Source organism: Clarias gariepinus, chromosome 6, assembly GCF_024256425.1.
Source record: "Clarias gariepinus isolate MV-2021 ecotype Netherlands chromosome 6, CGAR_prim_01v2, whole genome shotgun sequence".
In the NCBI taxonomy this organism is placed as follows: Eukaryota; Metazoa; Chordata; class Actinopteri; order Siluriformes; family Clariidae; genus Clarias; species Clarias gariepinus.
Window position 1 is genome coordinate 19,129,873 of NC_071105.1, and position 25,989 is coordinate 19,155,861.

General features: G+C 37.2%; 1 protein-coding gene across 2 annotated transcripts; it reads left to right on the forward strand.

The window, feature by feature from the left end:
• Positions 1-4,697: 4,697 nt before the first annotated feature.
• LOC128526655 (carbohydrate sulfotransferase 11-like) lies at positions 4,698-25,670 on the forward strand. Of its 2 annotated transcripts, XM_053498739.1 has the most exons (4): positions 4,698-5,108; positions 11,929-11,949; positions 19,257-19,333; positions 24,075-25,670. In XM_053498739.1, the coding sequence occupies exons 1-4, from the start codon at positions 5,015-5,017 to the stop codon at positions 24,915-24,917; spliced, it is 1,035 nt and encodes a 344-aa protein (XP_053354714.1). In that variant the 5' UTR covers positions 4,698-5,014; the 3' UTR covers positions 24,918-25,670. The 2 variants fall into 2 exon arrangements, with proteins under 2 accessions (XP_053354714.1, XP_053354715.1); XM_053498740.1 differs by lacking the exon at positions 11,929-11,949 and having other exon boundaries at positions 4,700-5,108; positions 24,075-25,667.
• Positions 25,671-25,989: the final 319 nt, after the last annotated feature.

Below are 25,989 nucleotides of genomic sequence, written 5' to 3' on the forward strand. Positions count from 1 at the left end.
ACATGACTTAGTACTTGGTAGAGAAACCCTTGCTGGAAAGCACAGTGGGAAGACCTTTCTTGTAGTTGTTTACCAGATTTGCACACACCTTGGGATGCGTTTTGATCCACTATTCTTTACAGATTTTCTCTAAATCTTTAAGGTTTCTTGCCTGTTTCTTGGCAATTCGAAGTTACAGCTCTCTCCGTAAATTTTCTATTGGATTAATGTCTGAGGAGTGGCTAGACCACTTCATGGCCTTAATGTGTAAATTCTTGAGCCACTCCTTAGTTTCCTTGGCAGTATGTTTAGGGTCATTTTCATGCTGGAAGACCCATCCACAACCCATCTTCAGGAGGTTATCATCCAAAATTTTACAACACATGGCCTCATCCATTGGCCCCTCAGTGCAACAAAGTCAATCTGTACCTTTAGCAGAGAAACAGCCCCAAAGCATAATGTTTCCACCTCCGTGCTTGACTGTAGGGACTGTGGTGTTCTTAGTGTCATAGTCAGCATTTTTCCTTCTCTGAAAACAGCAAGTCGAGTTGATGACAAAGAGCTCAATTTTGGTCTCATCTGACCACAGCAGTTTCTCCCAATCATTCTCTGTTCATTGGCAAACCTCAGACTGGTCTATGTGTCTTCTTGAGGAGGGGAAGCCTTGCTGCACTGAAGGATTTCAATCCATGCAGGCATATTGTGTTACCAATGGTTTGTTTGGTGACTGTGCTTCCTTGAGACCATTTGCAAGCTCCTCCCGTGTGGTCCTGGACTGGTCCCTCATTTTTCTCATGATTATTCTTAGTCCATGGGGTGAAATCTTGGATATAGGGCCATTAATGGTTACTTTGTATTTCTTCCATTTGTAAATAATCACACCAGCTGTTGTCTCCTTCTCATCAAGCTTCTAGCTGATGGTCTTGTAGCCCATTCCAGCCTTGTGCAGGAAGCTTGTTCCTGACTTGCTTTGACAGCTCTTTGGTCTTGCCGATAGTGGTGAGGTTTGAATGGAAGATACAGATTTTGTGGACAGGTGGCTTTTATACACATAATATATATATATATATATATATATATATATATATATAAAACTATAAAAAAACAAATATGGAATTAGGTAATTATGTAACAACAAGAAAAACAACAGTTAGTTGTTATTTTAAGACACAGAGCTCAGCCTTTCTGTAATAGTTATTGCAAGAACAGTATTGTCAAGTGCATTTGCAAAATCCGTCAAGCATCATAATGAAACTGGCTCTCATGAAAGCCATCCCAGGAGGGCGAGACCAAAACCTACCTCTGCCGCAGACGAGAAGTTCATTTAGAGTTATCAGCCTGAAAAATTACCAATTAACAGCACCTCAGATTAGAGGCATTATGAAGTCTTTACAGAGTATAAGGAGCAGACACATCTCACCAATAACTGTTCAAAAAAGATTAATGAATTTTTTGGATGCCCTTTAGCATTCCTTTACGATGTAGAAAAAAATAAAAATCAGGAACGATCATGGAGTTAAAAAGTGACCCCAAACCTTTGAACGGTAGTTTATGTATACTACGTTGAATATTAAGCTCACTGTTGTGTAGGTTGGCATGACTTCATTATACAGGATCTGCGGTGATTTATTCTAGGGTATTAACAGCAGACCTTTAAGTGCTGTAAAAGTTGCATGGCGGGGTATCCATGAGTAGGCTAGATCACCAACCTTGAACTTTTTGTCTTTTAGGTCGCATACACAGCAAGCTGTAATGCACTGGCTGTTTTTATACCATTCTATTGTGACTAGGATTGGCTTTTTTCTCATTAAAGTGTGTTACATTGACTTTTCTGTTGGATTGGACTGGACAAGCTGGCCTTAGATGAGCATAGATGAGCCTTTGTTGCCCATGATGATGTCAACAGTTTACTATTATTGATAAAATACATTTTATCAATATAATTGATAAAATGTGAATATGATGTGATGTTGATGTTATAGCTGAGCTGTGTACAGAAAATGTACAGTACAATCACAGCTATTGTGATTTGCATTTGAACTTTACAGCTCTGTACCACAACAGTACTTAACTAAAATTTTACCTTATTTTAGTTTATGGTTGTAAAATATGTAAATAAAATGCAGCTGATAGCCACAGTCTTTGTGGCTCCAGTCACATATTTCCCTTAAATATAAATTTATATATACACACATTTATTTTTAAATAAAGAAAAAGAAATACCATTTGTTGCTCTTTTTATTATTCCCATTTGTGGCTCTTGTCTTGTTACACCAATCCTGCTAATCCCACTCACATTGAAACTATTTTAGGCATTGTCATGATGAGAAGTTCAGTTTGAGATCCATAAAATGAGATGAGAATCTAAATTAATTTGTAAGAATAATATACTGTAATACCATTTTACTCAATACAGGGCTGTTTTTTGTCCTGCTTAAATGGTCAACACTGATAGACCAGATAGAGTTATTTGTTTATTTATTTAGAGATGACCCAAAGTGACTGAAACTGTGAAGTTCCTTATATGTTTGCAATATGGGAAATTTGCATGATGAAAGTACCGTTTAAATGTGAAACAGGATGTTTGGTGGTTAATTAACTGTAATAATAAGACTATTTTCCAATATTTCACCCCCATAGAACAGTTTAGAACTTTTTCCCACTGGGTTTAAATTGGCTCACAGATTCCCATTATGTTTATGCAGTCGTTGTCCAGTTCAGAATGTCTGATCATTTGTCTCCACCTGCTGATAGAGACTGGCAGTGTTTCTTTAAGTTGCAAGTAACTATCAGATTAGAAAATATTCAGTGTTTATATTTTATAAGTTACATTACTGTTTACAAGCTTTATAGACAAAAAGTTGATAAGATATTTAGAGGTACAGTAAACATACAGCATTGTCATCCAGTAAGGAAGTACAATAGGGAAGTCTGATTGTGTTTAATGCATGTCAGTGACTCACATCTCACCAGACACTGAAAATCTTTCCTGTTTGCAATCTGGCTGTGTTTTATTTTTATTTTTTTCTGAGGCTCCAATTACAGTATTGTGCCATTTATTTCTAAGAAATCTGATGGGCCAATCTCTGCCTATTATTCACAATTCCTGTTTTGACACAAGGTACTATTGTTCTTGTTTCATCTGCTGTTACCAATTCTAGGATCTGGTATTAGATCAAGAGATATAAGTTTTGTATTGTCAATTCATATGTAATTACTCATGTACATTTCTCATGGGAAATGTACAAAGTACAAAGTCACTTTCCTAGTCATACTGCATGTACAGTACATCTACATAAAAATTAATTATATTATTTAAAAAGGTGAGTTTTTTTTTGTTTGTTTGTTTCTTTGTTTTTACACTGGTTCTGACTGTGTGGCACATTTTATTTAGTGTGTTTAGCTTTTTTTTTGACGTTGTTCTCGTTTCTCGCTTGTCACTAGGTGGCAGTAGAGCATTAAAATTATTTTTAAAACAACTTCAAAGCCCCAGTACTGGGAAATGATAATATTGCTGCCAGTCCCACTGTGCTTTGAGAATAGGATCAGCATGTGAAAAAGAAAAGTAATTAAACCAAATAAGCTTGAGATTTATTGCATCCAGAATGTGTGTGAGAAAACAGAGGAGAGGAGGAAAGCTGTTCTTGAAGAGATCCACGGAATGGAAGGAGGCATCTGGGATTGGTCATCTAATCTGGAGCTAAAAGAACCTACACACAAAATACCATTCCATGATTCGATGCAATTTCTGCCAATTTTGTTGTAGATTAGTTACCAAATAATAAAGCTCTTATTATTAACCATAGGTGTTTCTTGTAAATGTAGATGCCTCTAAAAGGTTTGAGGAATGGGCAAGTCTTGAATTCAAATATTGACTGGGGTGGAATTATCTTATTAATAGTCACAACCGTCAAATTAGAAAATACCATCCACATTAAACACACACATCGAACCTCTGTAGTCTATGTAACTATGGACTGTGGTGATTGCCATTGTATTTATTCCCATTTTAGGACCGTTCAACATGCGCCTGTGCATTCACACTCTATGGTCGATTAGCGCAATCTGAGGTGTGAATCCAACCCGTACCCTGGAGGTGTGGATGGCAGTGTTAACCACTAAATCTGTAACAACTATCCCATTCTAACATCAGTGGGATACAAACATCAGCAGGATCAATAATACTACATTTTAGTCAGTAAAACTGGTTGTGTCTTAGAATGAAGTGCTAGTAAAGCTAATCTGACAGGATTTACAAATAGATGTTTAACTATAAAAAAAAAGAGCCCGAAGAGAATCGAGCCCGAACCCTGGAGGTGAAGGCGGCAGTGCTAATCACTACCCCACCATGGAGTTTGTAGATTAATAAAGTATATTTGGAAGATTAAGGCGTTTATTGCTTTTTATGAATATTTAATTTGCTTTGTGATTAAAATGTATAATAACAATTTGGTAGGATAATATCTGGTATATAATAATAATAATAATAATAATAATAATAAAAATCACCCTTGTGGCATTTATATATTTTTTAGGCTAAGAAATATTTAAAGGAGCTTTAACGGAGTATTAAGCTACATGTGCTAACTATCGCCAGTGATTTCTGTGCTCTTGACATCTTAGTCCTGCATGTCACATCTCCTCACTGACGGACTTAAAAAGTAGTAAATTTCCTGCCAGGTCAGACTTTTGCCACTTCCCACTCTTCACCCTAACCCTAACCCTCTCCTCAGTGCGCACAGCTGATTATTTGGCATCTCCTGAGTGAGGAGCGGCTCTCCCGCCTTCAGCGCGTTCACATTCAAGTAGCTTCTGCTCCACTTCGGCTCGAGACACGCACGCGCGCACACACACACACACGAACACGCTCCGTGATGAAGAAGTGGCCGAGTGAAAAGCGACTGTTGGTTTTCCAGGAGATCTGTGTGTCTTTGCTGTGCGACTCGCGGAGCTCTGCGGTGTGCTGAGAAAGAGAGAGCAGAAGTCGTCTCCCAGTCTATATCTATGAAGTGCAGAACTCCAGAGCCAGCGCAACATGAGAAAACCCAAAATCAACAGCATGGTGCTGGCTGTGTGCCTGGGCTCCTTCATTATGCTCATCTTTTATTTTCAAAGTCACGTGAAACCAGGTGAGTGCTTCTGCCAACTGATTAGTTCTGATTCTGTCCTGTATCAATTAGATTTTTTTTGGGGTTCGGATCCCATTCTGTTCTGTTCTGATTCTGTTCTGTTCTCTGCTGTATTGATTCCGTTTTGTTCAGATTTTATTCAGTTCTGGTTCTGTTCTGTTCCTTATTGGGGTCCGTTTTGTTCTGATTCTATTCTGTTCTACTTTTCCTCTGTATCAATTTAGTTTTCTTTAGATTCTGTTCTGTTCTGTATGGATTCCGTTTTGTTTAGATTCTATACAGTTCTGAATCTGTCCTGTTCTCTGCTGCATTGATTCCATTTTGTTCAGATTTTATTCAGTTCTGATTCTATTCTGTTCTATGCTGTATCGATTCTGTTTTATTCAGATTCTATTCAGTTCTGATTTGGTTCTGTTCTGTGCTCTATTGATTTTGATTTGTTCAGATTCTATTCAGTTCTGATTCTGTTCTGTTCTGTATTGATTCCATTTTGTTCAGATTCTATTCAGTTCTGATTCTGTTCTGTGCTGTATTAATTCCGTTTTGTTCAGATTCTTTTCAGTTTTTATTCTGTTATGTTTTATATATAGATTCCAATTTGTTCAAAATCTATTCAGTTCTGTTCTGATTCTGTTCTAACCCTGAGCCAGTTCTGTTCTGTTCTGGGGGCCTGGTAAGACCATATTTTACCATTGATGGCCCTTCCATGAACATTTCTCTTCTCTGTCACCTGTATTGGAACAATTGAATATATTGAATTTGCATTAGAGTATGTTTTAGTCTGTTGAACTAAACCCTTCATTCTGTATATGTTTTTTTTATTATTCTTAAGTAAAAATAAATTAAAATAGGCTAAGATTATGTGGCACTGAACATTAATTGGGCATTTATTAGACTAGACACACAACACATCACTAGATTCTAACATGGAAACTTCTGGGGTTGAAGCCTGCTGTTTGCTTGTGTGTGTGTGTGTGTGTGTGTGTGTGTGTGTGTGTGTGTGTGTGTGTGTGTGTGTGTGTGTGTGTATATACAACATTAATATACATGATATATACTGTAATTCCTTTATTTCAAGTTGGCCTCTCTCAACTCTTCTGTCAACGCTTTCCCTTTCCCGTCTCTCAACTCTCACCCTTCTGCAGCCTTTTTACAATGAGAGCTTTCAGACAGGACTAAACATTTTCAAATTAGCCAGCATCACGGCTGTGCATGTGGACTCATTATGATCCAGCTGCCTGTAAAGACAAATGGTTTTCAGATGCTTATTGCTGATTAAAAATTATTTCAAATTGTTCGTAATAGTTGCTGGATTTAACTCCTTTAAATTATTAGAAATAAAGATTAGTTAGCTTTTATTTAATTTTATTTTGCCACCGCTGAGTCTGATCTCAATCCGCCTTCGCTTTCAGTGAACTCCTGATTCTGGTGCCAAAGATTTCAACTTGTGTTGCTTGCTTTTAAAATCCCAAAGTTTTGTGAGTGTTTTCCCGTCACCACTGCACCAAGACTAATTATTTCATTCAAAACAACAATGGATCAACATAATGGTATTGTGCTACCAAAACCTCATGCTGTTTGAAGCAAGTCATGGTGAACATCTGGATGGTTTCTCATTTATTGCTGATTTTTTTTGTACTGTTATGTACAGTATGCACTAGCTTCTTTTTTCTACTAATCTGTTTTTATCTCAGTCTTTATCTCTGATATCCTATAGCCACAATGAAATGTTTATTGTCATTAGTGTTATTAAAGACATGCTATTCTAAAAATTTAAAATGCAAACTATTTTTCTTGGTCAATGTATTTATGCAATACAATATTTAAAAAGAGAAATAAAACATACAGGATCCAAAGATCTATGTGACCAAATCAGTTAACTCACACGTAGGCAGCCAGCACCAACTGATCTGCCAGCGTTACCTCGGGCCAAAGCCCTTGGCCAATCTAGGCAACCAGATCCATTTAATTTGACCTACAGCAGCTGATTACTACGTAGGCAGATCAAGCTAAATGTATACAAAATTCCCATGCTCTTCAAACCATTCAGACAGCCATCATGTCATATGGGGCATGGCCATTCTGGAAGAGACACTTTTCATCAAGATGGAAAGGTTAACTAAAACAAAAATATATTTAAAAGATAAGTTAATTGAATCTATGGTGTATGGATTCGGGTGGCACTGTGGCCTCGGACATCCAGCGTGCCCTGTGATTGATTGGCATCCCATCCAGGGTGTACCCTGCCTCGTGCCCTAAGTCAGGACAAAGTTGTATAGACCATAAGTAAGTGTATGGATTCATATACAACTGAAAAAATTACTGTTAACATAATTACTACATAATTTTTGGAGCAAACAAAATCAAACAATAACGATTGTATTTTTCTTATGTTTTATGTATAGGCTCTTACTATTCAGCGGCCACAGTTAACTGTTTACAATATTAACTATATAAGCTCAAAGCTAATGGTTAAAATATAAATAATTTTCAATAACGATTTCCTCAATTTGACGAAACGACAAAGAAAATGTGCAGAATATAATTTCCATTATATATTACATTTCAAATTTAATTAGTTAGACAGCAGATATCCAACAGCAACAATGTGTTCTTAATAACTGATTATATCACATCTACCATCACATCTATTCTCCAGAGAGGGCTAAAGCTAACATGTAGTACCTCCAAGGTACACAAAGCCTTCTCATCTTTTTAACCTTCTGCTTGTGCAAACATCAGAACTCGCTTAAATGAGAACTAGTTCTCGGCCTCCATCTCTACTGCACTATTATGGAACTCACTGTCTAGTTGTGTAGATGACTGACTAAAACTTGTGCCGCTTATTATCCCAGTTAATAAAGAAACTTTTCAGCATGTCAGTAATTACATTCGCAATACAACAACACTGCTTTGTCCATGGCCATCTAACCAAGTTATATTGTCCGAAAATGCACATGGACGGTCGTAAGCTGACTATGTGACATGAAGGGAGTCCGTGAAGCTGTAATTCCAGAGTACTCTGTACACGTCTGCTTTGTGCTACATAGCCTGACCTCTCAATAAAGACCGTTAGATGAAGAGATGAATGGTACTGTAGGGAGGACACATGGAGGTGTTTAGTGTGGAAACTTAATCACTAGTAAACAAAGAGAAACTTGGAAATGTATTCCCTCTACTCTGCAAAAATATTTACATATTAGCAAGTGACAGAATCTTGAACAAGGTCAGATTTATCAAGTATGTCCTAGTATTATATTAAAAATATTTATAGTCATAACTACAGGATAAACTATAAAAAAAGATATATTGTCTGTTAGCAGGTAATGTTCTTAATTTCTTTTTCTTAAAAATGAGCAAAAGGTATTTGCCAATAGAATAAAAATATACTGAAACTACTAAAAGAATATGTGGGTTTAAAAGTCATACCAACTGGTACTAGGAAGTACTAGATAAAGTTGACTATATTAGGACTTCACTTTTTGCCTATCTCTATTGAATTCTAGATAGACCAACACACCTGAAATTTGCATTCTATCTTTCATAAGAGCATGATACATCCTGTGAAATATAAGTTTCTATACACTATGCTGCACTATACACATATAACACTTTGGAGTACTCTAAGTGCTTCAGATCTGAACTCTGTTCGAGCATGACTGGCCTTTTTATCCTCCTTCTTTCCCTGAACTAGGGCACTTTGTGGTGGGGGATGTTATTATTAGTCTTTGCTGTCTAACGCGTTGTGCACCTTCTGGTTCACTGAAGACGATTTGAAATATAGATGTATTTCTGTTTTTTTCAACTGTTCCTTAGTGTTGTAAATAGGTGTTGCTAAAAGCTTTTTTTTTTTGCATAATGTCTCATATGTGACATATGTGATATACACACACCGATCAGTCATAACATTATGACAACTAATGTAATAAGTATGTCTCACCTTTTTTGCTAAAACAGTAGTGCACTTTGTGTTCTGACGCCTTTTTATTGAAACCAGCATTCTATTGAATCAGACTACACACCACAAGTCCTTTGCTCCCCATGTGCATCAAACCTTGGTTTGGGCCAGCCCATGACCCTGTAGCCGGTTCACCAGTTTTTCTTCATTGGGCCACTTTTGGTAGGTCCTGACCTCTGCAGACCTGAAATGCCCCACAAGAGGTGCAGTTCAGCACTTTTAAAAAAATAAGTCGCTTTGACCCAGTCATCTAGCCATCACAATATGGACCTTGTCTCAGAAGCTACAGTTACAATATCTCATTACAATGACACGTGGAAGAAATTAGGGTATATAAGGCAGCAAGTAAAGCCTCTTGTCCATGATGTTGATGTAGAAGTAAAAATATGGGAAAATATAAGGGTTTGAGTGACTTTGAAAAGGGCCAAATTGTGATGGCTAGACGGCAGCAACTCAAAAACTGCAGACCTTGTGGGATGTTTCCAGTCTGCAGTGGTCAGGACCTACCAAACCTACCAGTGAATTGACAATAAACTCATGGACGGCCAAGGATCACTGATGCACATGCGGAGTAAAGGCTAGTGCCCATGTAGTCCGAACCATTAGAAGAGTTACTATACCTCAAATTGCTAGAAAGGCTAATGCTGGTTCTTATAGAAAGGTGTCAGAACACAGAGTGAATTATTGTGTTCCTTGGCTGATCGGTGTGTGTAATATCTTTAGCTAAATTTAAAAAAATGTAAAAATCTGTTAAGAGTTACATGCTTTTTGGTTTACCAACTTTTTTCTTTGTTTGGAATGGCCATTATAAAATAAACTAACATCCAAAAAAAATAAAAAATCCCTGGCATTCCTTACTGGATATAGAGCAGCCCTCAGGCCTCTATTAGCTGTACACGTCTGCAGAGGTCCTTCATTCCCTAAAGGTCTCTATAAAGAACGCCCTTCATAGCTAGCACAGGGACCCACATTATCCTTCTCAAACTCCCTGAAGAAACAGAGAGAGAGAGAGAGAGAGGTGGGGGAAGAGGCAGGATGTTGGTGGAGGGAGGCCACAGTGAAGCTGAATCTAGAATTCTCTCTGTGTGAAAAAGGTGGGCAAAATTTTTTAACAACAACTAAAACATGCAGCCATATCAAGTGCCATGTACATGTGTAGAGGAATGTTGTTTCAGCTAAAGTGAAATTCTCAAGGGACATAATGCTGCAGCAGTTAGCTCTTTCTCTCTCTCTCTCTCTCTCTCTCTCTCCTGCACACACTGCTGCTATTCAGCATCAAAAACACTGGTTTGTGTTTTTGCTCCTCTGCCGCAGTGCTGGATACTGTGTGATCAGGGGATTTATATATAGTGCTGACACTGATGTATAAAATCTTCTTGTGGAAAAGTTTAGAAAAACATGGTACACACAACTTCCACTTTGTGTGAGAAAAAAATTGCACAATGCACACAGTCAAGGTCCCTGGTGACACAGAGGGTTTGGCAGCAAAGAGTTAAATGATCTGATCCCAGGAAAGTGCCACAGGTCAAAAGCATGGTGTTGAACAGTGTACAGGCCTGTGATGGATTTAGGGGAAGTGGAGCTGACAGCCTGATACTCTAAAATGTTGAGCTGGTTATCAGTAGACCATGTTCTGCAGTAAGGGCATACATATCGTGGATTACTTTATGGTTGGAATACTATGAAATAAAAAAAGCCAAAGCAGCAATAAAGAGCTTGTATTTGCAAATTATATCTGTAACCCAAACCAACCTGCTTTTACAAAACCCATGAGACTTTACTTATAATGTATTATAGATTTAAAGATACATATTAACAAGCTTAGAGGCATCACTTTTACCTCTGTTGCTACTCATACAAAGTCAAGCTGATTTTTGCTTGAACCAATCCCATACTTGTTTCAGCTTTTTGCTTTTATTTTCTCATTTTCATTTCTGTCACGTCTGACCTGCTCCTGTTTTGCATCGCCCTAAGCCCAGAAATGTTACACAATGCTGTTATACACACTATTTGCTGGTACATCATGTCCCAAGGTGACAATCCAGTGCGCTACTCTGAGTTCAATGAAGATTTTTTGCTAATTTAACATGCAGCATGAACGCAGCAGTAATGAATTCTCACCCTTTCTCTGTCTCATGTGCAGTAACTGTCTTGTAAACTTTGACCACTAGTGCAACATGGCTTTATTCTAACCGAGTCTTTAATTAGAAATTCAGAGGCTATGATTATGAGCTTGTAGGTCCTTTATAAGTATGCTTTGTGCAATGTTGTGCTCTTTAATTGTTTGCCTCACAGAATAACATAACACGTTCCAGATGTTCAGACTCTGTGCACTTTTGGGCGGAGGCTGCTCTTTCAGACTGTGCTAAGAGCTGATCATTTTTATGTGAAGTACATGCATCAGGCGCTCTATTAAGAACAGCTGTGCAGTTATCCAACCTGCCAATCATGTGCAAAGGATCATGCAGATAGAGGTCAAGAACTTCGGTTCTTTTTTATATCAAACATCAAAATAGTGAAGGAGGAGCGGAGTAAATGTGATCTCAGTGACTTTGAATGTAGCATGGTTGTTGGTACCAGATGGGCTAGTTTGAGCTTTTCAAAAACTGTCAACAGCTCACGCTGATGGTGGTGTAATGGTGTAGGGAATGTTTTCTTGGCACAGATTTCGCCTCTTTAAAACATTGAGCCTAGTTTGAATCTCACAGCCTACATAAGGATTTTCGCTGACCACATGCATCCCTTTATTGCCACAAGTTACTGTATTTGCAGGTGCTAAAGTAGGTGTGGTGTGTTTATTTGGAGCTGTAAATATCATTTCTAAATGACATCTCAAGAGTCTTTACTTGTTGTGTGTTTCAGGCCTTCATTGGCGTGGACAGGGTGAGTGGGTTCAGTGTTCACAGACAAGTGCAGTCCTACTTTGCCAAGTCTCACTGGAACGTGGACACACACAAGCGCACACACGCATACCTACAGAGAGACAGAGAGAGAGGAAGAAAAGACTTTTCTCCTAAGCTACTTTCCTAACTTTGACATACTTTTGGCCACTTCACAGTTTCTCACACTCAGCCATTTTCCAGAAAGTCATTCATTATGTTGAATTATTTAGTACTTACCATACATAAACTGTATAATGATTTATATAGTGATAAGTATATTAATACATTTTTCAAAGTAGAAAAATGAAAAAAAAGTTAGTATAAGGTTGAATTATCACTGTGGAAGCCTGAAATTCTTCATGATCATTATTAATACTCCTTGAACCTTTTTGACTTTAATACATTGGCTAGGTGGTTTACAGAAGGTCCATATAAATTTGGTAGGTATTGCTTTGCTATAACCATCTGTTTGTTCCCACACTCACACAAACGTGTGTCCGTGGCATAGGTGTATATCTCACTGGCTTATCAACCTAGCAAATTTATGAGGGCTACACCGAATGCAATGTAAAGGTGGGCATAACTATTTCATGAACTAACATTGGTCATTCAATTTGCACATGTTGGTGGAGTAACTTTTTCACCATACAAAAGTACTACTTGATCACAAGCGAGGCATTTGTGTCATTGTTGAACCTAACTCTCGAATCCTCCTCGAAAATTCCCTTTGTCGCAGTTGATGATACCTTCACATCTACACTACATGTTTACGTTTACATTCTGCACAAAGACACTTTAATAACCATTGCACAAAGTCACTTTTTTTCTATGCGTATTTGCATACCATCTTTCTCCCAAAAATATAAAAATTTTACACTTTCTTAAATGTTCTTGTACAGTATATTTTTTATTTGTACAGTATATTTCTATTTTCGTACAGCATATTTCTATTTTTAGTTCTATTTTCCTAGTTTAATTTTATTTTTATTTTTTATTAAATTTTTCTATCATATTTCTTTTATTCATATTTGTTACTTATTATAAGCTTTAATTCTCTTTTTAAGGTCACTGGTGGTCGTGTAAGCATTTCACTACATTTTGTACTGTGTATGACTGTGTATGTGACAAATAAAATTAAAATTTGAATTTGATACTGTGCTACAGAATGTTAACAGACATGACACTATTGACGAAAGCAATGTGCAAAGATGGATAAAAAAGTTTAAAGAAGAGGAAACCAGTATTGAAAAAAAAAGCAGACAGTGGGAGACCACCAACTGTGACAAAGGGGATTTTCAAAGAGGATTCGAGAGTTTTGCAAATGCACATTTTTGCATTGCTTTGTTATAGCCCTTGTAATAGATTTGCATGACTACTGCAAAATCGTAAGTTGCACTTTGACTCATTTACAAAAAAGATACAAGTTGAGAGGGCTTATCATTTATATTATTAAAAGAATAGATGCTCTAAAGTTTTTATGTGTCTGGTAAATGTGTTGAACTGAGGAATCTTATTTAATAGCAGTGCCTGTAGGTACAATAACTATAACAATAACCATTACTACTACAGTATACCAGACTTACTCACTCACTCATCTTCTATACCTTGTATATCCTGTATTCAGGGTCGCAGGGGGTCAGGGCATAAGGCAGGGTACAACCTGGACAGGGTGCCAATCCCTTGCAGGGCACACACACATGCACACACTTACACACTATGGGCAATTTGGAAACGGGAATCGAGCCTGGCTGGGAATCGAAACCGGACTCAATCAATCTTGAGATACTTTTATGGTTTACTGATATTTATTTACTTTTTTACATTTTAGAGAGAATATTAACAATATAAATATGTGGGTGTGGGTGGTAAACTTACAATGGGATTTAAAAAGAGAAAAATAATCAGCCATGTTAAACATAGTGTTTAATAGTGAAGCATTGTTATTAGCTTATAAACACGAAAAGAAAAGAGCTTCCTTTCTCCATTTTTACCATTTTCCAACCCTGTTCAATGTCACATTAATGAGAAATCCAGAATTTTCAGAATGCACTGCAGCTATGTTGTGCAGGGACTTGGGTTAGCTGGTTAGTGATCCATGAAGTGCTGCCAGTGGTATTAGCATTAGCGATAATGCTTTAAAATCTCACCTGCGTAAACAAAATATATAGATAATAAGGTGAGAAAGCTGGACAGACTGAAGAACTAAAGTTGTTATAAGTCTTTTTAAGGTTGGGATAAAGCACAAGCTAAAAAAGACAGCAACATTAAGTTTTCACGAAAAAATTATTAACTTACAAAATAAATATACCACTAACGATTACATTAATGCTAAAGATTCATGGTTTAAGAAAGATTTTCTCAGGCTTGTCAAACTTTGTTGTAGATTTGACTTTTGCACAGCAAAGTTTGTCTAAGATGATGCTGAATATTTTCGCATCAGAGACCTCCAGCTGAGTTCATGAGTATGGTATGTGTGCTCAGTATGAGAGGGGTGTATACAGGGTCGAGGTAGAGCAAAGCCAGAAAAGGAATCCATTTACCCTGCAATCCATCAAATTTCAATTTACTCTCTGCTCCATGAAATACTCCCTTCAAGCAGTACAGTGCCTGGCACAGGCTCAAAAACAGGCTGGTATGGGAGGAATGTAGGCAGTGTTTCATTTTGAAAAGTCGCTGGTTAAAATTGATACTAAGTGGCCAGTCAAGCTAAACTTTCCCAGAATACATATTGTTTCAGGTTCAGGTCACACTGGTGTCTGTATGATTGAAGTCTCTGAACAATGAAACACTAATATTAGGTCAGCACCTAGACGTTTCTATGAATACAGACCTTGTTTTCCTCTTTTATCTTTTCTCAGTTCTTAATTTGATCTTAATAGACTTGTGCTTTACTCAGTTACTGTATTTGACCTTAAACACAGCTTTGCACTGTTTAAGTAAGGGGCCAGGGGTAGCTCAGTGGTTAAGGCATTGGATTACGGTTCGGAAGATCCCAGGTTCAAACCCCACAACCACCAAGTTGCCACTGTTGGGCCCTTGAGCAAGGCCCTTAACCCTCAATTGCTCAGATGTGTAATGAGATAAAAATGTAAGTCGCTCTGGATAAGAGCGTCTGCCAAATGCCTAAATGTAAGTTTACAGACAGTTTACAGAAAGACAGTTCCCACAGCTAATCCCGTTATAAATATTGGTAGGTTTGATCTGAGCAGTTTGAAATTTTCAACACAATGAAATATGCCCAGCCAAAAATAAATAAATAAATAAAAGCACTATTTTAATTTAAATCAGTGAATACTTAAAAGCCTTGATTACTTCAGCCATTAATATGTTTTAGCTGATAATGATTCTTTTACCCATAACAGCCTCTCTTTTCCAAAACAGCCATGACAGAAGATGTATCCCCTGGTCATTGAAAAGATGTGTTATTTGTTAAAATATTTAGAAGGTCAAATAATTGTCCTGCGTCAAGCAAAGAAAACAACTAAGGAGATTGCAGAAATTACAGGAATTACAGGTGTTATTAACTGTCCAATGCATTACTAAAATGTGGAAGGATAGTGCTGAACTGTCAAATATAGAAATATAGTAAAAAAAAAAAAAAAAATCTTAAATGCTTTGCAAAGTTGAACTGTGAAAATCACAGCTGTGTTTGATAGTGAAAGTATAAGCAAATTGTGATGAGAACTCTCAGGATTGGGTCTTAACAGCTGTGTGATCATAAACCAGTTCTAGTACAGTTAATTGAACAAAAAAAGCTGTAATGTGCTATGAAGCGTAGAAATTGGATTTTGGATGGTAAAAGGTCATGTGGTCTAATAAGTCCAGATTGACCTTAAACCAGAGCAAGGACCAGGGCAACAAGAAACAGCATTTAAAGTGATTCACTCATTATGCATACAGTACATGCACAGTACATGTACACACAGGAACTGTTCTATGAATAGTACACAGTATATGTCGCTGGAGGCAGTGTTATGATCTTGGGTTGCTTCATTTGGTCAGGTCGAGGCTCAGCTGATGACCTGAATGGTATCACATCAATGGATTTTTATTTTCTGATGGCACAGGCATATTCCAGGACAACAATTCTAAGATTACCTATTTGCCAAGATTCATCAAATAGTGAAAAAGCATCGCAATTCAATGACTTATACATTTTATACAGTAAGACATGAAAGATTTTGTTTACTTTGTTTTTTAGATTAATTTCAGTGAATCATGTGAGCCGGTTAACAGCTCAAATCACGACTGTAATAACCAGTGCAAGTGTAACCCACATGTACAGTAGCTCAAATCCGTATCGGTGGGTTTGGACATTTGTATTAAATAAATACATTTACAAAAAGTATCGCTACATATACAATTCTTTTTGTACAACTGAATATGTGTGTATGCATAGGGTGTATGTATGTATGTATGTACTATACACACATGTAACTATAAATATTTGCATGGAACATCTAAAGGTTTTGCAATTATTCTTGGGTTCATATTGACAATTACAGAAATATTTACAGCATTAAGCAGATGCCCTTATTCTCAGCGACTTACAAAAGTGCTTTGTAGTCTCCATAAAAATGCTCATGCTAGTTCAGTAGAGGGCTAATTTGAATTCATCTTAATCTCAGAATTCATAACCTCCAACTAGAAAAACAACAACAAAAAAATGCCTCAATGGAGTTCCTACTCAGAGGTCAGTATATGAGGCCGTGTAAACATGGTGACCTTTAATTTCCCAAAAGTCTTCATATACAGGGAAAAAGAATACTATTTAGAAAAATCTCTTCAAAAATGTTTTATACTTATTTATAGTATATATACTTAATATTAAGTGTCTTCCTGTAACCATGCTTTGAAATCGTTCTTATAGCTAGATTGGAAGTCATCGCATTTACAATGCATTTAAAGTGCAACTACAGTATGTGTGGAACACCAGATGTGTTAACACGAGCTCATCATGAGTGAGAGAGATGACTTCATGCATGTGTTTACAAAGAAGTGTCAATCATGTAGCAGACATTTTGTAAATAACATAAATGAGACAACTTGTGCGTGTGATTATTGTAGTATTTATTTTAGATCAGTCAAGACATACCAATTAATTGGTTAATTCATGTTGATATGCTTCAGGATTTTAGTTCAAAAAAAGGATAGTCCTTAATGTTTAAACCATCTGCTTTCCATAAACCCATTGTTAAAGCTGGATTATGGTGCGTAGGAAAGTTGTGGGGTTGTAAATTAAAGATAGAAATATTTATGGGCTGTTGCAGATGTTGACACATTAAAACTGAGAAATAAAAACCTTCTCTTCCTTACCCAAATGCACTGATATGGTTAACCATGATATCTGTCACAAGGGGAAAATCATTCTTGACAACTAAAATGGTATAAAGAAGTTTTATTTGCATGGTATTAAGTTTGTAAGGCTTTGCTCCTACAGTACTGGTGGAAAATTTTCTACATTTTGTTGTTTCACACTCAACTTAAAATGGATCCAAATCCTTTTTTCTCCAAGACTTCAACATCCCATTCACATAAGTAATCAGACCCACCACTTAGTATTTGGTTAAAGGACCTTTAGCAGCAAATGACAGCGCAAATCTGCTTGTAAATGATGCTATAAGCTTGGAATATCTTTCTTTTGGAAGTTTCTGCCATTCTTTTTGGCAGAATCATTTGAGCATAACAAGGTTGGATGGGAACAGCTATTTTCAATTCTCTCCAGAGATGCTCTGTGGGTTCAGGTCCAGACTCTGGATGGGCCGTTCCAGGACTTTTACAGAGTTGTTCTACTTCAGGTCATTGTCTGATTACAAGGTAAACCATCACCCCAGGATCAGATCCTGAGCTTTTCAGAGAAGGTTTTTACTCAGAGTTTTTACTGATTAGTCCCTCAGTGTCTTTTGCAAGAAAAAAGAAAAAATCTAAACAGTAAGATGCTGTCATCATCATCACCATCTTGTTTGACTGTAGAGTTAGTTTTAATAGGGTGATACAGAGTGCCTGCTTTCCTCCACTCATGGCATGGGAAATTGATCACACCAGAGAATTTTGCTTCTCGTAGCCTAGAAGTGCTTCAGGTGCTTTTTTTTTTTTTTTTGGCAAACTCCCGGCCAGCTGGCATGTGTCTTATAGTGAGACATGGCTTCTGTCAGGCTGCTCTACAATAGAGGCCGGATTAATAGAGTTTTGCAGTAATGGTTGTCCTTCTGTAAGCCTTTGCAATCTCCACAAGGGAACTCTAGATCTCTTTTACAGTGATCCTTGGGTTCTGAGTTACCTGTCTGTCCGAGGCCTTTGCTCAGTATGGCTAGGTGTCCACATCTTTGCAAGAATTAACACCTATGTAAATGCCAACCAAAAACATTTTTATTAATTTATTGTGGAGTATTGTGTATAGAATTTGAATCCATTGAACAACGAGTGTGGAACAAAACAAAAAATGAAAAACTTGATAGTGTCTGAAAACTCTTTTGGCACTGTAGGTTGTGCTAAAACTGGTTTGGGGATCTTGTTTGGGAATCTTGTACATGTGATTATTCTAGTATTGAATTTGGATCAATTACTGTAACTTGTACACATTAATTGGTTAATTTTTGTTGGCATGCTACTGTAGAAGAATACAGTTGAAATCTAAAAGCATCTGCTTCCCCTGTATTTAATTGGATTATGGGGCATAGGAAAATTGTGGCATTTTAAATTCAAGGTACAAATATTTATGGGCTGCTGCAGATGTTCACAAATGAAAAAAGGGAGAGGAAATGTATTGAACACATGCTTGTGAATAAAGTTTGTGTATTGACCAAAGAGCGTAATTAGTACAGTATCATTGTTTCCATGACTCCATTCTCTCCAGCACCAAGGTAACTAACCTTTTTCAAATTAATACCTCTCGCATGCATGTGTATGTGTGCTGACGTGGATATGTGTGTGTGTTTAAGTGTAGAAAACACACGCATTCTTAATGGCCACATCTGTATGAGTGTGTTGACGTGGTTTTGAGACTAACACAGTCTGAGAGTGACTGATTATCTGTGTTCAGTCTAAGGGATAGTATCCTCTTACATACAAAGCACACGTTCAGACAGTGTTAGTTATTGTAGCATGTTAAGGGACAAACAGAATTGCTTATTGTTAAGAGAATGTTTATATAATTTGTAAGCCAGTCTCCGGATGAGCAATTTTAAATGAGGATGGGTTTATTTTTGTGTACGTCTTTCCATTCCGATCGTTAATTTCTTCAGCTCTCTGGTCTACTTTAGCTATTTGTTTATAAAGTCTTGCTTTTCTTTCTTTCTTTGATATTAGCACAGGACAGTGGGCAAGCCAGAGGACCCAGAAAGTCAGTGAGGAGTCCACTCGAAGCTCTCTATACTACTGACCCTGTGAGTATCAATCACACAACACAGCTGACTGACATGGCGCTTTATCGTCTGCCACAGAGAAATTTAAATTAAAATCCAGAAGGGATAAAAGCACATCTGTTAAAGCTTCTGCTATCTAAATTGGGCAGATGAAAAATGTATTTGCTTTTCTAATACAAAGTACATGAAGAGAGATCTGTCCGGGATCAGGGATCAATCATATATTTTTTCATGATTATTTCCAATGAACCAGACTTCATGTAGTATTTGTGCATTTTTAGTGTTTCTTATTTAATAATATTATTAATTCAATCCAATAAAAAAATGAGCGAAACCAAACACCATTGATTCTTCTATCAACAATATTTAATTATAGAGACTAGAGAACCAAGCAGTAATGTGCCGATTCCAAGATCCACAAACATTATAAACACCAAGGCTGACTACACAATCATGCAAGAAGTACAAGGGATGTTCAAGTCAAACTGGCACTTTTGATTGTACAGTGTAACAGACCTACTGTGGTAGTAAAACTACCTTGATTTCTCAGTAGCTACACTGATTTCTACACTAGTGCTTGGATACCATCAAGTTAGAAAGTTTTCTCAGTATTCCAGAGCCATGATCGGGCTGCCTATTTCACGTCTAAAACTCCAATAATGGCCCAAACATGTGGAAATGACTTGGTGTAAGGTCAGGGTTGTTTGTGGATGTGGAGTAAGGTCAGGATTTTATGTGGAAGTGAAATTGTAACCAGCTGAGTTCCTGTAATGTGCAAGTGGTGCGGTAGGCAGTATGAGGATCTGCATTGTCCTGCTAAAACAGAACGCCTTTGGTTGTTTTTTCCTGAGACACTAGCTGAATTTTCATGGCAATGACTACACATGTACAGCTTTCTTTAAATGTTTAAAACATTCAAATGTTTTACTAAGTCTTTCATACAGTAACTGTGCTGTGCTTGAAATTTCCTGTAAATGTCAGTTGGTTTTACACCTTATTCACAAGAAATTTCATCAGTGACCAGTTACTCGAATTAATTTTCCACTTGATAATTTGTTCTACTAGTGACGTGACTTGAATGCCCTTGTACTGTAAATAGACACCCTTTGGGTAAAATGTATTCAACAAAAAACATGGCACATACCTCTTTTGGTATTTTTTGTGCAAGTAGGATTAAGCTACATGGATTAGGGATACATTATGAAAAATTTGTTGATGTTTTCTTAGAGGCTTTAAGAGCAACATCTTACTTTGGCATAGAATGAGATGGTTGTTCTCGGTAAAGACATCTTTCAGACCTCCCAAGTTGACCACCGAAAGTTGACGTTTTACCTTTTTCTTCAAATTAAACTTTTGTGTTAACAGTTGGAATGGGTATTTCAGGATTCTAATGTCTGGGACAGCTACGTCTGTTTTAAAATAAAAATGTCTTTGTTTATGATACACAGTAAAAATAAATAGAATTAAAAGAATTTTAGTTTTGGACATGGTTCAGATAAAAAGTTTATTAATAGGCCTTGGGAAATTATTGCACAAATGCCTTAAAGATGATATGTACACACTATGAATCAGCTTACACACACATACTAGGATACAGGAATAGAATTCAGCAAATGCAGAAGATTTACAATGCTGTAGTCAAAATGTAATTCATCAAATTTTATGTTTGATTAATAGAAATGTGCCATTCAAGGAAATCAGGAAATCGATTCGAATTTCCTATAACTAACAGATATCACTAAACATGATAAATGCAACGGGATGATGAACAAAACATGCATATTGTGTTAAGTTCTTGTTGCTCTACTTTGGGGCATCAGGAGCCCAGCAGGTTACGGCTCTGGATTACTGGTCAGTGGTTCAAGCCCAGATTTCACCAGACTGCAATTGTAAGCCCTTGAGCAAGGCCCTTAACCCTGTCTGCAAAGTTTAATGTATATTTTACAAATACAGGTTCAACATAGAGTATATTAAATTATTTTGAAAGTAACAGGAACATAATAATTACATGGGAATGTACTGTATAGCAGAGACATTTAGTGACACTTATTTTACATGCTTATGATATTTATACATTAAGGATACACTCACATTACATTTTAACGTTTTTTAAAAAGCTTTAATGTGCAAGTTTTTTCATGCCTGCTACCTTTGTAATACACTGGCCTAAACCTGACAAAACCACGTGTGTATATAATATATACACTAACATACTAATATATATATATATATATATTAGTAAAATATAATTATCATCTACATGTCATTTGCAATTGCCAAAGCTGGCATGGCCCGTTCCCTCCTCTTTCTTTATTGAAGCTGCTTCATTTGAGTGGGAGCTGTGCTGCATTCTCAGGTTTCACACTAAACCTTAATAAACGTCTTTTAACAGCAAGCTCATCTGTGTGTTCAGGCCAGACGGCGCGTGAGGGAAATGCTTTTTCCACGTGGCCACATTTTTTTCCTCCACCTTTATGTAGGGAATGAACAGCTCTTTCACATCATAGCACACGCTGTTGAGAGGCAAAAAAAATAAAATAAAACAGACACATGGATGTGTGCGAGGGTCACTGAAACAGCATTGGTGTGTTGGGATTCAGTAGGCTCCAAATAGCCACAAAGAAAAAAAGAGCAAGACTGAAGAAGAAAGTGAGCATAAACCTTTTAAACCCACCAATTTAAGATATATAAACCCACCAATTCAAATAATGAAGCACATCTCACATATAATGAAAGACACTGTTTAATTTTGACTTAGGTGCTGTTATTCTGTAAAGTGTATAGATTGGTTTCCTATAAAAAGCCCTGTGGTGAAATTGTAACTGGGAAAAAGGTAATATTGCTGCTAACCTAGGCATTTCCTAACAATTATGACTGTCACCACATTTTAAATGTGAAATGTTTTCAGTTTACTGCAACCCAGACAGCTGCACAGTAAATAACAGCCTTGGGTTAGTTTTCCTGTCTTTGCTTAGAACAGGCAGGTAAATACGTGCTCCCAGTGTGCATCTGGTAATGAGGAAAAACACATCTGACTCAGTGGGTAAATGGAAAATTACTCAGCGCATGAGTTTAATATTGCAACACCATTGAGAGAAAGAAGGCTTTCTCTCCTGTCTTCTGTGCTGCTTCAGAATTAAATTTCAAAGAAATTTCATTTCTTCTAAACACTTAATGGCACGACTATATGGATTTACTGTTGCTTTTTTATGTAGAATACTTAAAATGCTACAATAAAGATTTAACATATCACAAGTTTACATATGATTTATTAAATCTGCATGATTTGCAAACAAATAATCGGTTATTTAATTCAATTCAATTCAATTTTATTTATATAGTGCTTTTAACAATGGTCATTGCCTCAAGGCAGCTTCACAAAAATAAAAGAAATTCATTTAAAAAAAAAAATAAATAAATAAATATATATATATATATATATATATATATATATATAATTGTGTATGTGTGAGAAAATTGTGTCTAGATAATAATGAAATGAATGAATGAAATGTCTCTGATGAACAAGCCAAGGGTGACGGCGACAGTGGCAAGGAAAAACTCCCTGAGATGGCAATAGGAAGAAACCTTGAGAGGAACCAGACTCAATCAGGGAACCCATCCTCATTTGGGTGATAACAGATAGAGATGATATAACACCATGTGTGTTATGCAGCTGAAAGTACAATATAACAGAAATTCTTTAAATTAACATGAAGTCCAGTTCAACATAGGGATGAGTCAGTAGGCGCTACAAAAACCCTTTTGTAGTTTTTAATATTCTGGGAAATTACAAGAAGTCCAGAGTTTTGTGATCTTAAGGAGCGTGGCAGATTCTAGCGTTTCAGAAGACTGGTTAGGTATGTGGGAGCTAAACCATTTAAAGCCTTGTATGTAAGTAATACTATTTTGTAATTAATTCTAAACTGAACATGTAGCCAGTGCAGGGACGATAATATTGGGGTTATATGATCATATTTTCTGGATCTGGTGAGAACCCTGGCGGCTGCATTTCGGACCTACTGAAGCTTGTTTATTGAGGATGCAGGACAACCACCTAGTAATGCATTACAATAGTCCAGTCTGGAGGTCATAAATGCATGAACTAGCTTTTCTGCATCAGATACGGATAAGATGCTCCTAAGTTTGGCAATATTTCTAAGATGGAAAAAGGCTGTTTTTGTGATATTGAAAATTACAGTACAGTAGTACTGAGTTCAGTAGTTACAGAGTAATAATGAATAATGTACTGTATACCCAGTAGTTCGAGGACAACTGACCATCAAACTCATATGTGATGTCTGAACATCCTATTCTAGACTTATTATTGCTGTTATAATAATCTGTACTCTTCTGGGAAGCCTTTGCCCATTTTAATGTGGCTGTTGGGATTCAGTTACCAGAGCTTTAGTGAGATCAGACACTGATTGGTTGAGGTGGCCTGAGGTGCAGTCTGTGTTCTAGTGCTAAGTGGGGTTGTTGCGTGTGAAGAAACTCAGGTTGTTTTGTGAACATGGGCATTGTAAAGCTGGAACATGTTTTGGCCTATTCACTCTGTAGACATTCTATATAATTGTGTGCTTTCAACTTTATGGCAGCAGTTTAGGAAAGTACCACATAGACGTTGTATGGTGAGGTGTCCACATAGTTTTGGACATACTGTTTATGATTTGATTTGTTATTGCTTTAAAATGTAATGAATTGATAGAAATCTTTATAAATGTGATTATGGAAACATCATCTGTTCCTCTCTCTCTTTCAGACGGAGTTGTCTCCACTTCAGCTAATGCATCAAAGTCGCCGTGACCTCCTGGAGGATGTGTGCCACTCTTACACTCACAAACGTCGCGTCCTGGTCCCAGAGGACCTCAAGCACCTGATCGTGGATGATCGCCATAGCTTGCTTTACTGCTACGTTCCCAAAGTTGCCTGCACAAATTGGAAACGTGTCCTGATGGTCCTGACAGGTGATTCCCAAAAAGAGCCCCTTCAGATACCTGCCAATGAAGCACATATCCCAGGCACCCTGCGTACTCTGTCTGAGTACTCAATTTCTGAAATCAATCAGCGTCTACGAACCTACCTGAAGTTTGTGTTTGTGCGTGAACCTTTTGAGCGGCTTGTCTCAGCGTACCGCAACAAGTTCACGCTCAGCTACAACACAGCTTTCCATAAGCGTTACGGCACTAAAATAATCCAGCGGCATCGTGCTGAGGCGAGCCCCGAGGCACTGGAGCATGGAAATGATGTCTCATTCTCTGAGTTTGTGCGCTATCTGGTGGACCCAGGCACACAATATGAAGAACCTTTCAACGAGCATTGGGAGCGTGTGCACTCTCTATGTCACCCTTGCCTCATACATTATAACATTCTTGGCAAGTACGAGACGCTGCAGCAGGACTCCAGCTACGTTCTCAAACTGGCTGGTGTAGATGGCGAGGTCACGTTTCCCAGCTCGGCCAAAAGTACACGCACGACAGCAGACATGGTCGCCAGTCACTTTAAGGATATCAGCTCGACCTATCAGAAAAAGCTGTTCAACCTGTACAAGATGGACTTTCTGCTTTTTAATTATTCCATGCCTGCCTACCTGAATTTCACATAAGGCCTGGTGCCTTTTGCTAATATTTAGAGACAAAAAATATATACAGAGTTCTATTTTTGTTCGCACAACTTCATCTGTAAGTACTGAAACTGTTTCGGTGGTTACCGTATGGTATTTTTATTGACAAATGCAGTGGAACTGCATTTTTTTTTCACATGAAGAACATCTCATTTTTGATGGTCTGGAAGTTTTTGTTTTCTCAAGCTGGGGTTTCATCTCTGTTTGTCTGTTTGTTTTCTTTGGATCTTTTAATTTAATTAAGGTTGCATTGAGAGAACACATTAAAGTTCTGCCATTTGAGTTGCAGATAAAAAAAGGTTCATGTTAGGGCCAGGATGATGGATCTCAAAAAAGGCTATGGTCTGTTCCTTCTTGCTACCTAGTAAACTCTGACCTTGCCTTACCATGTGTCCGTCATGTATAGCGAAGAGTTCAGAACTTACCATCGGAGACGAAGGAGATGCACGCTTCCTTCTCTGTTACCAATATTAGACATTATGGACACAGTGTACTGCTTTCTGCTTGTGCCTTGGAAAACTATGCAGGACAAGAGTTACTGTCTGACAGAACAGCTTTACAAACATTTCATGTTAACTAGGAAACAAAACATGAAAATTACAGTTATTTATTATGGCTTTTAATGTTGGAGAATCCATCCATTTCACCTAGTTTAGACTCAACTTTTAACAGTTCTGCTATTACAAATAAACTCAAATAAAGCAGAAAAACTGACTTCTCTTTGCTCACTAAACATTTTGTGTGTGCTGTGTTATGAATGTTATGTTATTTTGTTATAGAAAAATATTTCATATATGCTATATTTAAACATATTCTATGCAGATTAGTTTGATTCAAGAAAAACGAAAAACTTTAGACAAAATAAATAGTATACTGTATATAGGAGAGGGGTTGAAAGCTGCGGATTTGTGCATCAGATTGTGTCGGTGTGTCACAGTAGCAGTGTCTGGGCTCCGACTCTGGTTTCTGACTATGTGAAGTTTAACATGTTTTTCCGAAAGTGTGTCTCTAATTTTCTCCCTCCTACCAAAAACCTACGAGTATGCAACTCTAA